We start from the raw sequence: 15,757 nt of genomic DNA on the forward strand, positions 1-15,757 counted from the left end.
AAATAGGCATATTCCCCAAATATTGACGAAAGAATAATGTGATGGCTGGGGTCAAAGATATTATACTCACTTTTTCTGTGTTGGACTGGCAGGCACGCAACTCTTCCTCGTGATGTTCCAGATCGGTGAGACGATTTAGCAAGGCACACAGTAAGTCGGAGACTCTATCACCAAGTTCAGTGTTTGCACATCTGCGATGAGTCTGATTAATCAACGTGATTTGTCACAAGGATGTCGGAGGCAATGTGGGCAATTTACCTGGCAACGATATGTTTCACGTGACACATGATTCTCTCATCTCGGAAATCGTATGGGAAGGTCTTGGTCCACAATCCGAGAAGTCCGACAAGGCGATCCAGTGGCTCGTGGTCAGGTACGGAAGACAGAAGTCGCCCGAGGAGTTCGTGAGGGCGAACAAACAAGCGAGATGACAGAAGAAAGGAAAACACATAGTCCTGTTGAAGACATAGTGCAATTCAAGAATTATTTGTTTAAGAATCATATTCTGACAAATAAGGAAATGCAAATGAGTGATTTATCTACGACTTATGACTTTGTCTTTGAATTTTTCTAATAAAAAAATTCTTCAGAAGTACTTTAAGCAAAGATGCCCTATTCCTTTTCGTCATTTCACGTGTTTACCTGTTCGTAACCGATTTTAAGCGATTTATTAACAGTATTAAAATTTGCTCAAAATCGAATAGGAGTTTTTTAATTGAATTTTGGTCTAAAATTAATTACAGATAAATTTCACCGACTCAAACTCACTCGGATATTCCATAACTTTCAAATAAAGTGATTGAGAAATGTGCTCTTTTGAATTCATTAATTATTAAACTTGTGACATCATTTGGAAGACTAAAAGACGATTAAAGAAGATTAACGACTAAATCTATCTAAAATACAGTGGAGAACATGGAACAGTTTAAGCATAAATTTCAAAGTAGATAATATAATAAAAAGGTATTTTTAGATCTAAGGAATTCAGGGAATTCAAAATAATACAGTAAATTCTTGAATAATGACGAAAACAATTTATTGGAATGGCAGAATGTTTAAAACTATCCCACTAGGGAGGGAAGAGGGTTACTTCAATTAAATATAAAGCTATTTTATCAAGAAATACCAAAATTGATTTTATTTAATATTTTTAAAAATATCTAAGATTTTATAACTCAAAAGTAATCACTGGGAAATGATTTTACAATAGAGAAATCGTCAATCAGAGCAAATGACACTCAAATCATCCAGTTTTTTCTCAGTGGAGATAGGAAAAATTCCTGCCTCCGCCCAGAATCGAACTGGAGACCTGTCGTTAACTAGACGAGTGCTCTACCAACTGAGCTATAGAGGCTACATGCTCTGCTTGACTTGCTACACGACCTCTATAGCTCAGTTGGTAGAGCACTCGTCTAGTTAACGAAAGGTCTCCAGTTCAATTCTGGGTGGAGGCTGGAATTTTTCCTATCTCCACTGAGAAAAAACTGGATGAACATAAGAAACGTTTTAACGCAAAAATGCTTTTTTTTTAAATCGACATTCAACGAAAATCACGTGAACAAGAACCAAACCTACATTTTATGTTCTCACTCTTGCGTTTAATAAGGAATTTTATAAGGTGTATTTGGCTGTATTTTAGTTCAGTTTTAAGTAATTTTAGATTTCGAGGAATCTTGATTTTTTTTAGGGAAAAAACGGTATTAAAGTTGACGCTCTCTATTGGCCACCCATAACGAAAGAAATTTCTAAGTGCTCGATCTCCTAGAATTTTATTGAGAATGTCCGCAAAACAATCAGAAAATATTCTCCACATATTTTACTAACGCAAAGATTTTTTTTTTAAATCGACAGACCCACTTACTGAAAAATCGAGCACTCAACCAAATAGAGAAAACTTTGCAATTTAAGGTATTTCTATCACTATCCGATAAATTTTATACTTATTAAGCACTAAATGAGTACAAACTTTAGTGGAATACATTAACTATATAAATATAGTTGCAGAAAAAAAATATCCCAAATGTGTGAAAATAAGCCCTTCCAAGTAACACCTTACCTTGTGTTACCCGGGTAAAGTTTGAGTCTAATTTTGCCAAAAATCTTAATGTTTTTCATTGTTTAGGTTTAGGATAAAAAACCACAAATTAACAAAAAAATAACATGTAGAATCGTTTACTTCAATCAGACTTTAGAAGCCGTTTAATGTGTTATCTATCAATGAAAATCCTAAAATGTTTAAAACTTTCTCGCTTAAGCTTTTCCTGAATTTCCGGGATTTCCTGTACCATTCAAATCACATTCCGCTCCTCTGATGAATGAACCCATTAAGCCCAAAACCCCAGGTTTATATGCACAGAACTAGCACTGAGATGACTACGATAAATTGTAGAATCGGCATAAACATGTAGTTTAATCTAGGTGGATAAATTCAATAATGAAATTGAATTAGACTATTTGGAAATTTATTTAAAGCAAAGTTCTCAGCAACAGCTGCTCCTGGCAAATTTGTTCAATTTTTTTACTCTACCATAAGGTTTTACCATTAACTCAAGAATTTATGAAAGAGTGAATAAATTAGATGAATTCTGAATTTCTAGATGGTAGAGAAAATGTTGTTTTGAATAAATTGGTAGTTAGATAATAAGCTTAGTGAACTTACCTTATCGAATTCATCACACTTGGCCGGTATAAGGAGGTCAATTAATGAATCCAGGGGACCGGAAACCGCATTTCCATTGCTGTACATTACACCACCTGGCCCCAGAGCAGCATTCTGTAACAATTCAAGCATGAAAATATGATTGAGTGTGGCCACAAAACGTTGGAAAATCATCCGGAGATCTGAAATCAACTCTTGTTGGATTTCATCAATATTTCTGAGCGGTTTTGCTACAACACTCAACCCAACGGTTCTCAAAACCCAAAATAGAAGTGAATAAATTATCAAATAATGTGAAAGTGACTACCAATGTGTCTTTACAAAATTCACTCTACTGTTTATTTATTATCAAGACAGCATCACCCATGCTTGTTTATCAGGGATTATATCAATGACGGATAATTGGCCACTAGAGTAAGGTTCATAAATAAAACAATGATTTAGTAGATATTGCGATAACTACCGCATCGATGATTTTATACTCCAAAATCACCTTTTGTTTTAGTGATATGAGAGGATTCGTGTTTAGTTTGTAAACAAAGCTGAACGAGAGATTTGCGTGAGGATTTTCTAACTAAGCAAGGGGGAGCTTTATATAATTTATGTTATATAAAGGATAATCCGATTTAACTTTCATTTGATTACTTCTGATCCATTTTACTTCAAATAATTCTTCAACAAGGTTTTCTTCCAAAGAAAAATAATAGTGAAAATTTTTATATTAAAATTATTTTTAAAAAATTATAATAATTCTAATAATAACACTGTGCGACACGTTGTGGGTGTCTTTGACGAGAGTGCCAAAACTTGTTAGATGGTCATTTAAGGACCTCAAATCTGCAATCCGTTTGTCCGGGTCACCTCTAGATTTTTTTGAAAAAGCATATTTAGTTTTTTAATGTTTTATAAAATTCAAAAATTCATATCTCCGGTTCTAATTATCCGGTGGTAGTCACATAAAGCTAAACTGACGCGTAATTTCATCCTCTATAACTCTTGTGAACATATCAAGCATCTACGATGAAAATGAAGTATATTTTTTAAAGATTTTTTGAAAAAGGGCACCTAAAATGGTGCATTTTTCTGTGTTTTTTCCATCTTCTAGTAATTTTCCCACTTTAATAGAGCATTTTATATGTCAAATAACTATGCCTAAAAGTTAGAGAATTTAATATTCTTTCATATCTTTTTGGTTTAAATTTTCTATCCTAATTCGTTTATTCACAATAATTTATTGAAAATAAAATGCATTATTATAAAAATAAAATCTCTTATTATATATAATTATTTGGTATCTTTGTCTAACCTACTGAAGAGCATTCTCTTTTGCACTCTCACTTACACATTTCATATAAAGAGGCGAAATGAAAAAAAAGAGACGTATATAGAAATAGAGAGAGAAGAATAGCTGTTATGAGTGCCAAAAAACTATTCATCTCTCTTTATTTCTATATACGTCTCTTTTTTTCATTTCGCCTCTTTTTATGTGAAATGTGTGAGAGTGCAAAAGAGAATGCTCTTCAGTAGGTTAGACAAAGATACCAAATAATTATATATAATAAGAGATTTTATTTTTATAATAATGCATTTTATTTTCAATAAATTATTGTGAATAAACGAATTAGGATAGAAAATTTAAACCAAAAAGATATGAAAGAATATTAAATTCTTTAACTTTTAGGCATAGTTATTTGACATATAAAATACTCTATTAAAGTGGGAAAAATACTAGAAGATGGAAAAAACACAGAAAAATGCACCATTTTAGGTGCTCTTTTTCAAAAAATCTTTAAAAAATATACTTCATTTTCATCGTAGATGCTTGATATGTTCACAAGAGTTATAGAGGATACGCGTCAGTTTAGCTTTATGTGACTACCACCGGATAATTAGAACCGGAGATATGAATTTTTGAATTTTATAAAACATCAAAAAACTAAATATGCTTTTTCAAAAAAATCTAGAGGTGACCCGGACAAACGGATTGCAGATTTGAGGTCCTTAAATGACCCTCTAACAAGTTTTGGCACTCTCGTCAAAGACACCCACAAAAAGATAAATTTTGTCGCACTGTGTAATTATTACTGAACAAGGGAAATTTTGTAATAATGTCTGCCTGAAACATTCCTCATGTAGAGTAAGACTGAAATAGTGTCAAGGCATAAAAAACTTTAAACACCCTTAAAAGATACGTAGAATTTTATAGTAATTTTTAAACTCTTAACCCTTTAAGGACGATTGGAACACCGGTGTCCCATAAAGAAAATAATTTTTCCTGACTACCTAAAGTTATTTTTTTCTTGTGACTGTACATAATTGTAAAGTAGAAGTTTGAAGGAATTTAGAATATTTTTTGCAAATCTCTCGCTATTTGCTATGTAGTAAATATTTAAGCTCAAAAATGGTGAATTTTTAAATTCTCAAATTCATAATTGATTTTATTTATTTTTTATACTTACAAATTTTTTTAAGCAAAACTCTTTTGGCAATTAAAACTACAATACTCATACATAATATTTTTCATTAAAGCGAAAAATATTATTCATTGGTATTGTCTGAAAAATTACTTAAATTTTCGGGCTATTTTTGTCCCTATTGTTCATAGAAGTACAAAAACTACCGAATCAGACTCTTTTGGACTTTCCAAGGTTAGATGTACGACTTATTATTGATTATATTTCTCAGTTTAATTTTTATTTTTTGATTTTCAGACCGTAAAAAGTGTCTCGTCGTTAAAGGGTTAAACCATTTTAGATCTGAAGTTCTGAAGTTTCGGGTTTTTTGACGTCACGTTGTCGGTCTGTCCGTCTGTGTGTCAGGCCGTTAACATGCCTAGAGCCCAAATATTTAGAGTTAGAAACTAGATATCTACGGGAGACCTCCCCCCCCCCATAAGTCAACTCTGAGACCATTAACATGATCCTTATTTTCCGCAATCCTCCCATTCCCCTCTAAAACCATGTTTTTTGGATTGTTCGAAAACAAGTCGAGCTACTTTTTTCACTTTTGGATTTGCTTAAGAGATTACCCCGTCGGACATTTCATCCTTATATGAAAATATCGTTTAACAATTCCTAATTACTGTTTTTCAGGTTCAAAAGTTTAAGAGACCTCTTGGAATTTTTGACAAGTTTGATTCAGTTTCATTCGATTCAGAACTGGTAACTATTTTTTTTATCCGAAATCAATTTTATAATGCCTAATAAGCTATACTTTGGTCGATCTTCTGAGTAATTTATGAATCGATTCAAATGGCTTGAGAACCGGTAAACAAGAAATTATACGAAAATACATTTAAGGTATAGCATCCAAATGTTGAGTTCGAGCACTTCGTAAAGCCTAGGATGCTTTAGTACTTCTTTATTTAATTTAATCACTTTTTTTAATATACCTTAAATCATAGAGGACATTTACAGCTCTGCATTGGATTGGGATTGAATTGTCCAAAAATCGGTTTTTGGGACAATTCAGTCAGAATCTAATACGACAGTCTAAATGACCTCAATGAAATCGTTCAGATTGTGGTCTTAGATTAAGACTAAATTATCCTAAATCTGATTTTGAAACAGTTCAATCTCAATCTAATGCGGCGGTGTAAATAGCCTCATAGATTTCTAAAAAAATGATTAATAATTTATTTGCTAGCGCAAGACAATACCAAAAAACTAATTTTTTAATTGCCTCCTTGGAAAAATTTTTCATGACATTTTCTTGTCATTTTACTATTATATTTTTGAACTTAAGTGCAATTGAAATGAAAAAGAAATATGGAAATGTGGGGCAGTTTCAGGTTTCAGTATCAGGCAGTTTTTATAATTAAAGATTTTATTAGCAGAATTTTTCATATTTTCAAGAGAAATATGTCTTAACCTATTTTTTCATTCATTTTGTTTTTCATGCTCTTTACATTTTAAAACTCAAGAATATTTGGTGATATTCGTTTCCATGAATTTTTCACATTCAAATATTAGATTCACATTCTGCAACGATCCGCTATCAGTCTTAAATTAGAATTCATATAAATCTAATGCAGGCTTATAATTCAACTCAGTGTGTTAAATATTCAATAACTTGCCAGAAGTATATTAAATACAACATCATTGGTATGATCTCATTATAACGATGAAATGTGGGAAAACATGTAATTAATCCTCGCAATTTCACATCAAAAGCTCCCAGCATCGAGCTAATCTCGCGGATGAAAGTTCATTTTCAGTCAAATAGCAATCAATTGAAAATTGTGGTTTGTGCCAATATGGATCATTTACATTACGGCTCCCGCAGGGTAAATCCTTTCTACCCCCACTTCCTGCGGGATCATACTAAAGAATTCAGTCATCTAAAGAATAGAGCCAAAAGAGGGAAATTGAGAGGAAAAGTCTTAAAGAGGGTAATTGAGACGATAGCATAATTTGTTCGATGTATTTTCTCATGCATCGAAAGCTTCTAGCAATCAATTTAATTGCAATTTGCAGTCTTTCTTGAATCTTAAGAAGGAATTTTAAAAAGGATTTATTTTTTGTCTTCAAGAGCTTTAGCTTTAGAGAATAAATAAGTATATCCACTGGAAGGGATTAAAAGGTTTTAGTAAAAACATTCACGGAATTTTTCAAGCGATATGCGATTAAACTTTTTGCTCACTTGATGACTCAGTGTACAATTGCAGCAGCTAAGGTACCTCATCAAGCATTCTACTGCAGGGTGTCTCAACACTTGGCACTGGTAACAGCAATTAATAAAATATTACGAGATCCATCCACGAATAGAAACGAAATTGAAGTTTTGTGTATGTTATGTTGTTGTTTATGCTATTATTAATTCAGAGAAAGGTGCAAGATGGAAAATGTACAGCACCAGTATACCATAATCCATCTACAAAACAAAAGCACTGGGATATTTATCATCGTCCCATAATGTATTTTTTCATTCTTAAACCATCCTTTCCCTGTTTTTCTCTTCCACCTTCTTGGCTCAGTAGATCAAACAAATTGCTTAAGGTGGAGGTGAGATGTTGTCATAAATATTCCGTAAAGTCGAATTTAATTTAAGTTTTACACCCAAAACCCCAAAATTTACACAGAAAGATACGACGGCGCATCAATCACTCCTCGATGTGTTCGCGCGCGAATATGTCACATTCACTTTGTCGCTGTCGACAGAGATTTTCTTCAGCAATTTTCCTCAGTGATAGGTAGGATGGTGAAAGTTCAATTCTTGTACGGGTGGTAGCTTCGAAGGGCAAAAGCACATCACCGAGGTTGATAGTATAATAAATAGCACAATTGTTGCGTAGCCCATCAACCAAGGAGAAAATTCACCATTATGTGGAGCACTCGGGAAAATTATTAATTGAATTGAAATTGCTTGCTCTGGGCTTTTTCTACTAAAATTACAAAACTCTTTCACGCAGGAGAAAACTGAGTGGAGAGAGAATATTGTATTTTTGCACTGAAAACATTTTGCCTTGTCTCAGATGAAGACAAGTATATAATTACTTTAATTTAGCAAATGAAGAGACACTCAAATTCAATGGCGTTTAATAATTATATAAATTAAAGTCATTTTAGAAACTTTAAAGTCAAATACATAAAATTCATTGGGAGCTTTTCAGTTAACTCTCAAAATACAAAGCGATGTAATTCCTGTAATTCATTACATCCGTTAACGTTTAGAATGAAAATTCAAAGAATGAGATTATCATAGTAATTTTCTCAAGTATAATCCATTTTATTTGGAAAAAGAATTCGGAAACAGGCAAATGAAGTAGCTTTGTACGAACCACTAAAAGGGTTTTTATAAAAGTTTTTTGTCATTTTTTTCCAAATGGAAAAATACACCGGTAGATAAGCTTTTAACATATGTACATGTACAGTACGTATATTGCTACGAAACAAGAGTACTTTAAATCCAGTATTAGGGTACTTTAATAATAATAATACAGTGGAATCTCGATAGAGTCAACCCTCGATAGAGTCAATCTCCAATAGAGTCAACATCTATTTTTTTTACTCTACGGGCTCCCATATTGTCAACTTGGACCAAAACTGACTCCTATAGAGTCAACTTTTCCTTTATTTTTAAACTAATAATATTATATGATTTAATTATGATTGTGTTGAAATTAAAATCAGTATTTTGGTGTTTCAATGTAATGTTTTTAACACAAGAAAAACATTTATGTGAGTACATGGTAATATTATGATAAAATTCGTATATTCACCGTGTAATCATTTTTCAACAAATTGATTTTCCTTTTGTGATTTTAAGCGTTTTGACCGATTAAAGTTTTCTTGTCTGCTCCTTCTTGTCTTAAATTTTTTTTTGATTATGCCTATGATCGCAATGTAAGGAATTTTGAACCATCATTATGGAAGTGAATAATATTATGGCACTAAACAAAAAATAGGAACTCGATTACAAAAAGAAAAACGTACAGGATGTTAAATTTTTTTAGTATAACATAGTATAGAAACTTTTTCTAAATTTATTCTACTGTTTACTTAAAAATTACACTTTTAAAGAAAACATTTAAATTTATTTTAAGTTACAATTAGTATCTCAAAAGAAAATTTGGATCAAAAACAAATAAGCAATAGAAAATTAAAATTGGTCAGCAAAAAACGGTTATAAGTTCCTCAGTGCCGAATGGTTAAAGATATTGATTTGGAGTCTTCGAATGACCCCTCATAAGTTAACTTGAAGATTATTATTATAACCTTCATTGCCACCCCACCCCTTCCATTCATTTTCTAAAAAATCCATATGACGTGTTTTCTTTTAATCACGAAAAATACGATTTTAGTGGTGAAGAAGAGGGGTAGTTAGTAAATGAGGGTCATATTAATAATCCTCAGGTTGACTTATTAGGGGGGGGGGGGGGGTCATCTAAAGACTCCAAGTCGATATCTCTAACGATTTAGCGCCTATATTACAGAGCATGAGGAAAATGAGAAAAATTGGCTTTATTTCTCTTTTTGTGAAGTTTAGAGCCATAGTTATGTGATAACGAAAAGAACAACTATCAATCTCTTTTTTTTATACTCTAAAAGTTTAACAGAAATTCTAGTTAATAACGTTAATTTCATCAGAATTTTCAATAATTAAATATCTATCGGAGCTCATCTAAAAAAAAGTAAAAAAAAAAGAAATCTATAAGACACCATTTCCTTATCTTAATATCGTGGGTGAACCTCAATACTACCACATGGAGAGTAATTTATACTCAAAATATTAACTAATAATGAAAACATTCCGTAAAATCATTTCTTGATCTCCTACTTTTACCTAAAGATACGACTTTTTTGGGTCAGAGGTTGTAGAATTTATGGGTTAATTAAATAATATTAGACTATTATAGTTTTGAATTTATCAATGATCTAGTACAAACATACCCCTTTCCACCAAAATTTCGTATTTTAATTGATTTTTTCGGAGTTCAATAGAGTCAACAGGCCTGGAAATAATTAGTTGACTCTATCGAGGTCCCACTGTAATAATGCTGGCACAATGTTCCATAAAGGAACAAGGCCTTCCGGTAAGGGGATTTCTAGACATGCCTTATTATTTTTTCTCATACGGGATGAGGTTGTCAGTCCCATGCCCGTAGAATCAGGTGCAGTGAAGTTCACTGGATGCAATTCTGGAATATTTCTGGAAATATTTCTGGAGACCTAAAGGTGATTCGAACCTGGGACACTTGCATCATAGAGCGAGTGCTCTACCACTTGACCCATTGAGTGCCCTTACCAGGGTACTTTAGGGTACTTTAAATTCAGCAGTATTCGATACGATACACCCTTGAAGAAAAGTTCTAAAAGATCATGAACCGCTTGATTTTATTTTGACTGCAGGGGAAAGCTCTCAGGCTTCGCACGTATTCTGGCTTTGAACATTCCATATCTTTCCCATGTTCCTTTAATGAATCTGACCTATATTTTTTAGGAATTTTGTGATAAAAGCTGTCTATTGCGTATTGCCATTAGGCCAGATTCATTAAAAAAATAAGAAAAATATAAAGTATTCGAAGCCAGAATGTGTGCGAAACCCGAAAATCTTCCCCTTCGTTTCTCTTTTCAAACAACAACACAACCAATACTGAACAATAGTAACTCATATAATCTAAATCCGGACGTCCTGAATTCTATAAAGTCTCATACATATCACCATCGATCACTTCCAACAATTAATTGTCATTCTGAGTAATTAAAAATAAAAAGTCGAGATACTTAAAAAAACGTATTGAAATCTACAAATCCTTTCTGCAAAGTGTATCTTTAGTTACTTCAGACGTGATTAAGGGAGTAAAGATTCGTATTTTAAAAGTCAAAGCAAGAAATTCTCTTGGCCTTTCAATTAATTAAAATTCTTATAATACCACACCCCTTGTGAACAATTCCAGAAAATCCCCATGAGAGACAGCAAAATCCCAGTGCCGTCATTAGACAATTAATTACAGATTGAGTGGATGGGAATTATCGCGACATTGCGCGCAATTGACCACCATGAATGGAAAGTGCCTTTCACTGGGGGGTGGAAACTTACCGCCAAGCTGGGTGGTGGATTCTCGCATGCCACTTCCGGGGGTTGGGTTGAAGTGCCGTGGATGGTTTTTGGGTCACTATCTAACTGACTGGAGGATGATTTTGTCTGAAAAAAGGAAGAGACACATCATTATAATTGAATTACAGACTCTTTCACGCTGAAAGAACGATATAAAAATCTATTCACATAACCGTTTATTTTTTGTAGCTCCTTGTGAAAATATTCAAGTGTCATTGATTTTCAACTTTGGGTCAAAATGTGAAATGAATGGCAGAAAAATGGATCATGTGGAAAATTCTCTTTCATCTTTTAACCGAGTCTCTCACAAATTCTCGGTAAGGCGCACTTCAAAATGGACAGCACGGAGGAAAATAAGAAGGACTTTATATATAGGATGCCCATTTGAGTCCAGTCAGGCGATTTCTATGCCCCTGGAATGTTCAACTTGTTTCACGAGAAAATCCCTATAGGATCGGAGCCTGATAAATGGACATGGGAAAGGAATCAGCAAAGGCTGAAGTATGTTTGAATGTTTGATCATTGTAAACTTAATTCACTTCAATTTGTGGTCTCTATTTTCTCAATCAACTTGCAAATTGTTTGCCATGTCCTCCATCTCAATTATGTCCTATGTTGAAATGTACTCTCAATTCTAGGCAATACGAATGATCGTATTTGATTGGATTTGATTAATTATGTGAATTAATACAAACATTTGATATAGCCCGTTTATTTTAGGTGTGATTCTTCCATAATCGTCCTTATTCTCTGGTGGTAATATAATCCTTAAGAATCAAACACCAAGCCCAGGTAAAAAATCTAAAGGATTATTTTGATATAGCTTATTTAATAAAGTCAGTGAATAATGACGTATTTTTTATCTTAATAAATAAGATTGTGTAAGAAGTATGCATTATATATGGTCATGAATATTGCAGTGCAGGAAATTGCAGGTAGAGAAGTTTCATCCTTAAATTTCAAAATAGATTTTCAGTTCATTTTACAAAAAGATAATAAACAGAAGTAAAACTTTGTAGGGGAAGGTACTCTCCCTTCGAATGTTCATACCTTCGAATAATGTAAATTTTATTTTATTTTTCTTAAGAGACTTACATAAGTTATCACAATATAAGCTAACTAATATATTTAATAGCAATGTGTAAAGTATCTTAGGAAAAGTAAGAGAAAATTCACATTATTCGAAGGCATTGTTCGAACTGCTATATTCTGTGAGTTACAGTTTTGTTTAGGGTTAATAAAAAATAATAACAATATTATTTTAATATCATTGGCCTATTGTGGAGAAGAAGATTTCACTTGAATGGCAAAATGCGTGAGAATCTCCCATTTCGGGTGAATTTTAAGATAAATGTGAGGCAATTTCTGAGACAGATAAAATGTGTTTATTTAAAACCTGCAATACCAGAATTAATCAAAATTACTATTTTAGTCTTCTAAAACTTTAAAACATAAAAATATAATCAAGCGAGGACCAAGAAATTCATATCAGAATTTTAATACTAATTAATCATACAGAGAAAATAATCGCGCAAACATATTCCTCATTAATTAAGAAATTTTTAATTTTTTTTATTATACGAAATAACTTACTTTTGTGCCGCTAAACTACTTCAGAACACTGAAACAGGATTGTTACCTCACTTTAGAACATATCCTTTTTAGCACAACAGTTTCTAATAATATTTTAAATAATTTTTCAAACTCTATTGATAAAAATAGCTACAAAATGTTTTCAGTGATAATTTTAAATCAAAATTTTTAGAACCGTCTTATGATTAATTCAACGATAATGCCTTATAATACAATCATAAAACCACTAATAATATAATACAATTATGTTAATTCGAGGGTTAATAAAATGGTTCATAAATTGGTGAAAATGAGACATGACAAAAAGTTTCAGTTTAATCCAGTTTTGAAAAACAATTACAGTAGGGGAGACCGGGGAGGTTTGGGACAGGGGTACTGTGGGGCAAGGCGATTTTTTCATTATTTTTTTAAATATACGGGATTTGACCACTACTAAATCGTAGGCAATATTAAGATGTATCTTGACTAAAATAATGGATATCCTCAGTTTTATTGTTTTAATTCTAGAAACACTTTCTTAAAAATTGATAAAAATTGTATTTTTTGATTTCTCAATTTTGCTCTTTGTATTTTAAATCAGCTATATTTAATCAAAACATTTTTATCTCATTAGGTAGCAGTGTAATATGGGAACATATTTTTATAAAAGTTTCAGAGATTATACGCTCTTGTTTTTTACTTAAAGGTTTTAAATACCAAAACTACCCGTGGGGATGTTTGGGACACCTGAAAGGGGATGAATGGGACGTTGATTTTCGACAAGATTGTAAGTGGTGTGCAATTGTTTATTGTCAAAATGAAGTGTAATGCCCAGTTTCTACTGAAAATCTCGCTCTTGTTCAAAGTTTACCAGTTGAGCAGTTGTCCAAACTACAGAAACAATTAAACCACCAATGTCTTGGGAACTAATAAATTCTTCTCCTGAGGATATTCGCCTTTGCCCAATCCTGTTAAAAATTATTTTCTGGAAAATTTCTCGAGCAATATCCTCTACAAATCTCACAGGTTTTCTACAAAAGGCAAGGTGAGAGCTTATTCAGAGAAATAAGGAAAAATAACTACCACGCTTTTGTCGTAAAATCAAACAGGAATCTGTCAATGAGTTCAAAACTAAGAGTGTCCTAGAGAATCTACTCGCCTGAGGAATTTGAATGATGATAATTCTAATATTAAGAATAAAAAAGTAAAGAAAGCTAGGATGTTCAATAACTGATTGATAAAAAATGACTCTACTGTACAAATAAGATTGATATTGATTATTAAGTATGAAATAAAAGATTAAATATATTTATTTCTGTTAGAAATATTTTTAATATAGCATTCAAAATTAATTAATATGCTCCAATAATGCAAATTATTCGAGAAAAAATTCGTCCCAAACATCCCCTTTTGTGTCCCATACTGCCCCAAATCGGGGAGGTTTGGGACAAAGTGTCAAGTTAAATGTTTTATCTTCTCCAAGAAAATTCAGTTGATTTCCAAGTTCTATTGCATACTTTTTATACAGTCAATACACATAAGTATCCTATAGACCGCATAAAATTGTAATATATTATCGTGATTTTTTGGAATACTGCCTTAAAGTCAAAACATGAAAAAGTGTCCCAAACCTCCCCGGTCTCCCCTACTCACATGAAAAGCGTCACATAATTAATTGTTTTTATGAACAAGAGTCTCACTTACCGCTTCCGTAACATAAAGGTTTTATATCATTTCAAAGAAATAGGGAGAACATTAAAAAAATGAGACTGTCCCATCATTAACTTGTCCACCCTCCCCTACTTGAAAATTTGCTTATTGTGACCACATTACACATTTCAAGACGTTTAAATTATAACAAATCTCAAGACTATCTTATGTGAATTATTTTATAATGGTTAAACTTCGATCTTAAAAAATCAAAAAGCCGATATTTTTTTGTTATAAGGGAAGAGTACCAGCGATCGGCAGTATTCCTCGGACCGTGAGGTTATTACCATATTATTGCACTAATTCAAATGAATTTTTAAAAATTATTAGATACTTTTTACCATTTAACTCTTACAAGAATGCTGTGCATTAGTTCAGATTTAATTTATAAAAACCGATTCTCCGTGAGACACCTGATTAAATTCGTGATGATCCGAGGTACAGAGTACATAATTGGGATTACCTACATCTATTTTTTTTTATTAATTTATTGTAAATTTAAAATGCAGATGCGCAGATATAGTTAAATGGATCACTAATATACCGATTAGCATACACAAAAATACCAAATAGTATGTTGAGGCTTAGATTTTCAACCAAATATCGGGCATGTCTCTTAACATTCCGATCCGGGGTACTCTTCCCTTACCTGTGGACAAGACACGTGCGCTTAACCCGCTTAACATACTTGCAAGAGATATCGAAGAGCGAATGGAATCATTGGAGTAATTTTCAAATAAATTTAGTCAGATTTTTTGGAGTAATAATCTAATTCAATTGCTGTTCGTTATACTACTAAAAACTTGATTTCCAATCTTTATTTTATAATTCAATCTGTTAATATAATTCAATTTCTTTAAATTCATAGAGCCTGAAGAAGTTTTTACCTAAAAAAAAAATCCACTGCTCACTAAAAGTTTCATACTTTTAGATTTTCTTCATATAACTACCCTCAGCCATTAGAATTAATTGGTATTAAGTCTTGGTTGCAAAGGTATTGCCATAGTGTAAACTATACACACTGCCTTTTAATTACTTTATGTTTTTGATTTTGTAAGGAAAAGTTTGTAAAGGGAAATTCTAGAACATAATATACATAAGTAACATACGTTCCAAGTAAGATAATGTAGTTTGCACTAATGTACATATTAGCTGAGATTTTGTGTGAGATTCCTTAGAATCTTAGTTTATTATCTCTAACAGATAATGTGTGTAATATTTGGTGCTAGGATATGAAATACATCCGCATCTCTTTTG

General features: G+C 32.2%; 1 protein-coding gene across 1 annotated transcript in view; it reads right to left on the reverse strand.

Annotated features, from left to right (window-relative positions):
- The window catches only part of LOC129805770 (ras-GEF domain-containing family member 1B), a 68,020-nt gene that overhangs the window by 33,292 nt on the left and 18,971 nt on the right, over nucleotides 1–15,757 (reverse strand). The window contains exons 3-6 of the mRNA XM_055853909.1: nucleotides 11,201–11,305; nucleotides 2,660–2,773; nucleotides 259–455; nucleotides 71–191 (exon numbers count right to left, since the gene is read on the reverse strand). Of these exons, the coding sequence (XP_055709884.1) occupies nucleotides 71–191; nucleotides 259–455; nucleotides 2,660–2,773; nucleotides 11,201–11,305 (537 nt within the window). The remainder of the gene's footprint in view (nucleotides 1–70; nucleotides 192–258; nucleotides 456–2,659; nucleotides 2,774–11,200; nucleotides 11,306–15,757) is intronic.

This window comes from Phlebotomus papatasi, chromosome 3 (assembly GCF_024763615.1).
Source record: "Phlebotomus papatasi isolate M1 chromosome 3, Ppap_2.1, whole genome shotgun sequence".
Classification (NCBI taxonomy): domain Eukaryota; kingdom Metazoa; phylum Arthropoda; class Insecta; order Diptera; family Psychodidae; genus Phlebotomus; species Phlebotomus papatasi.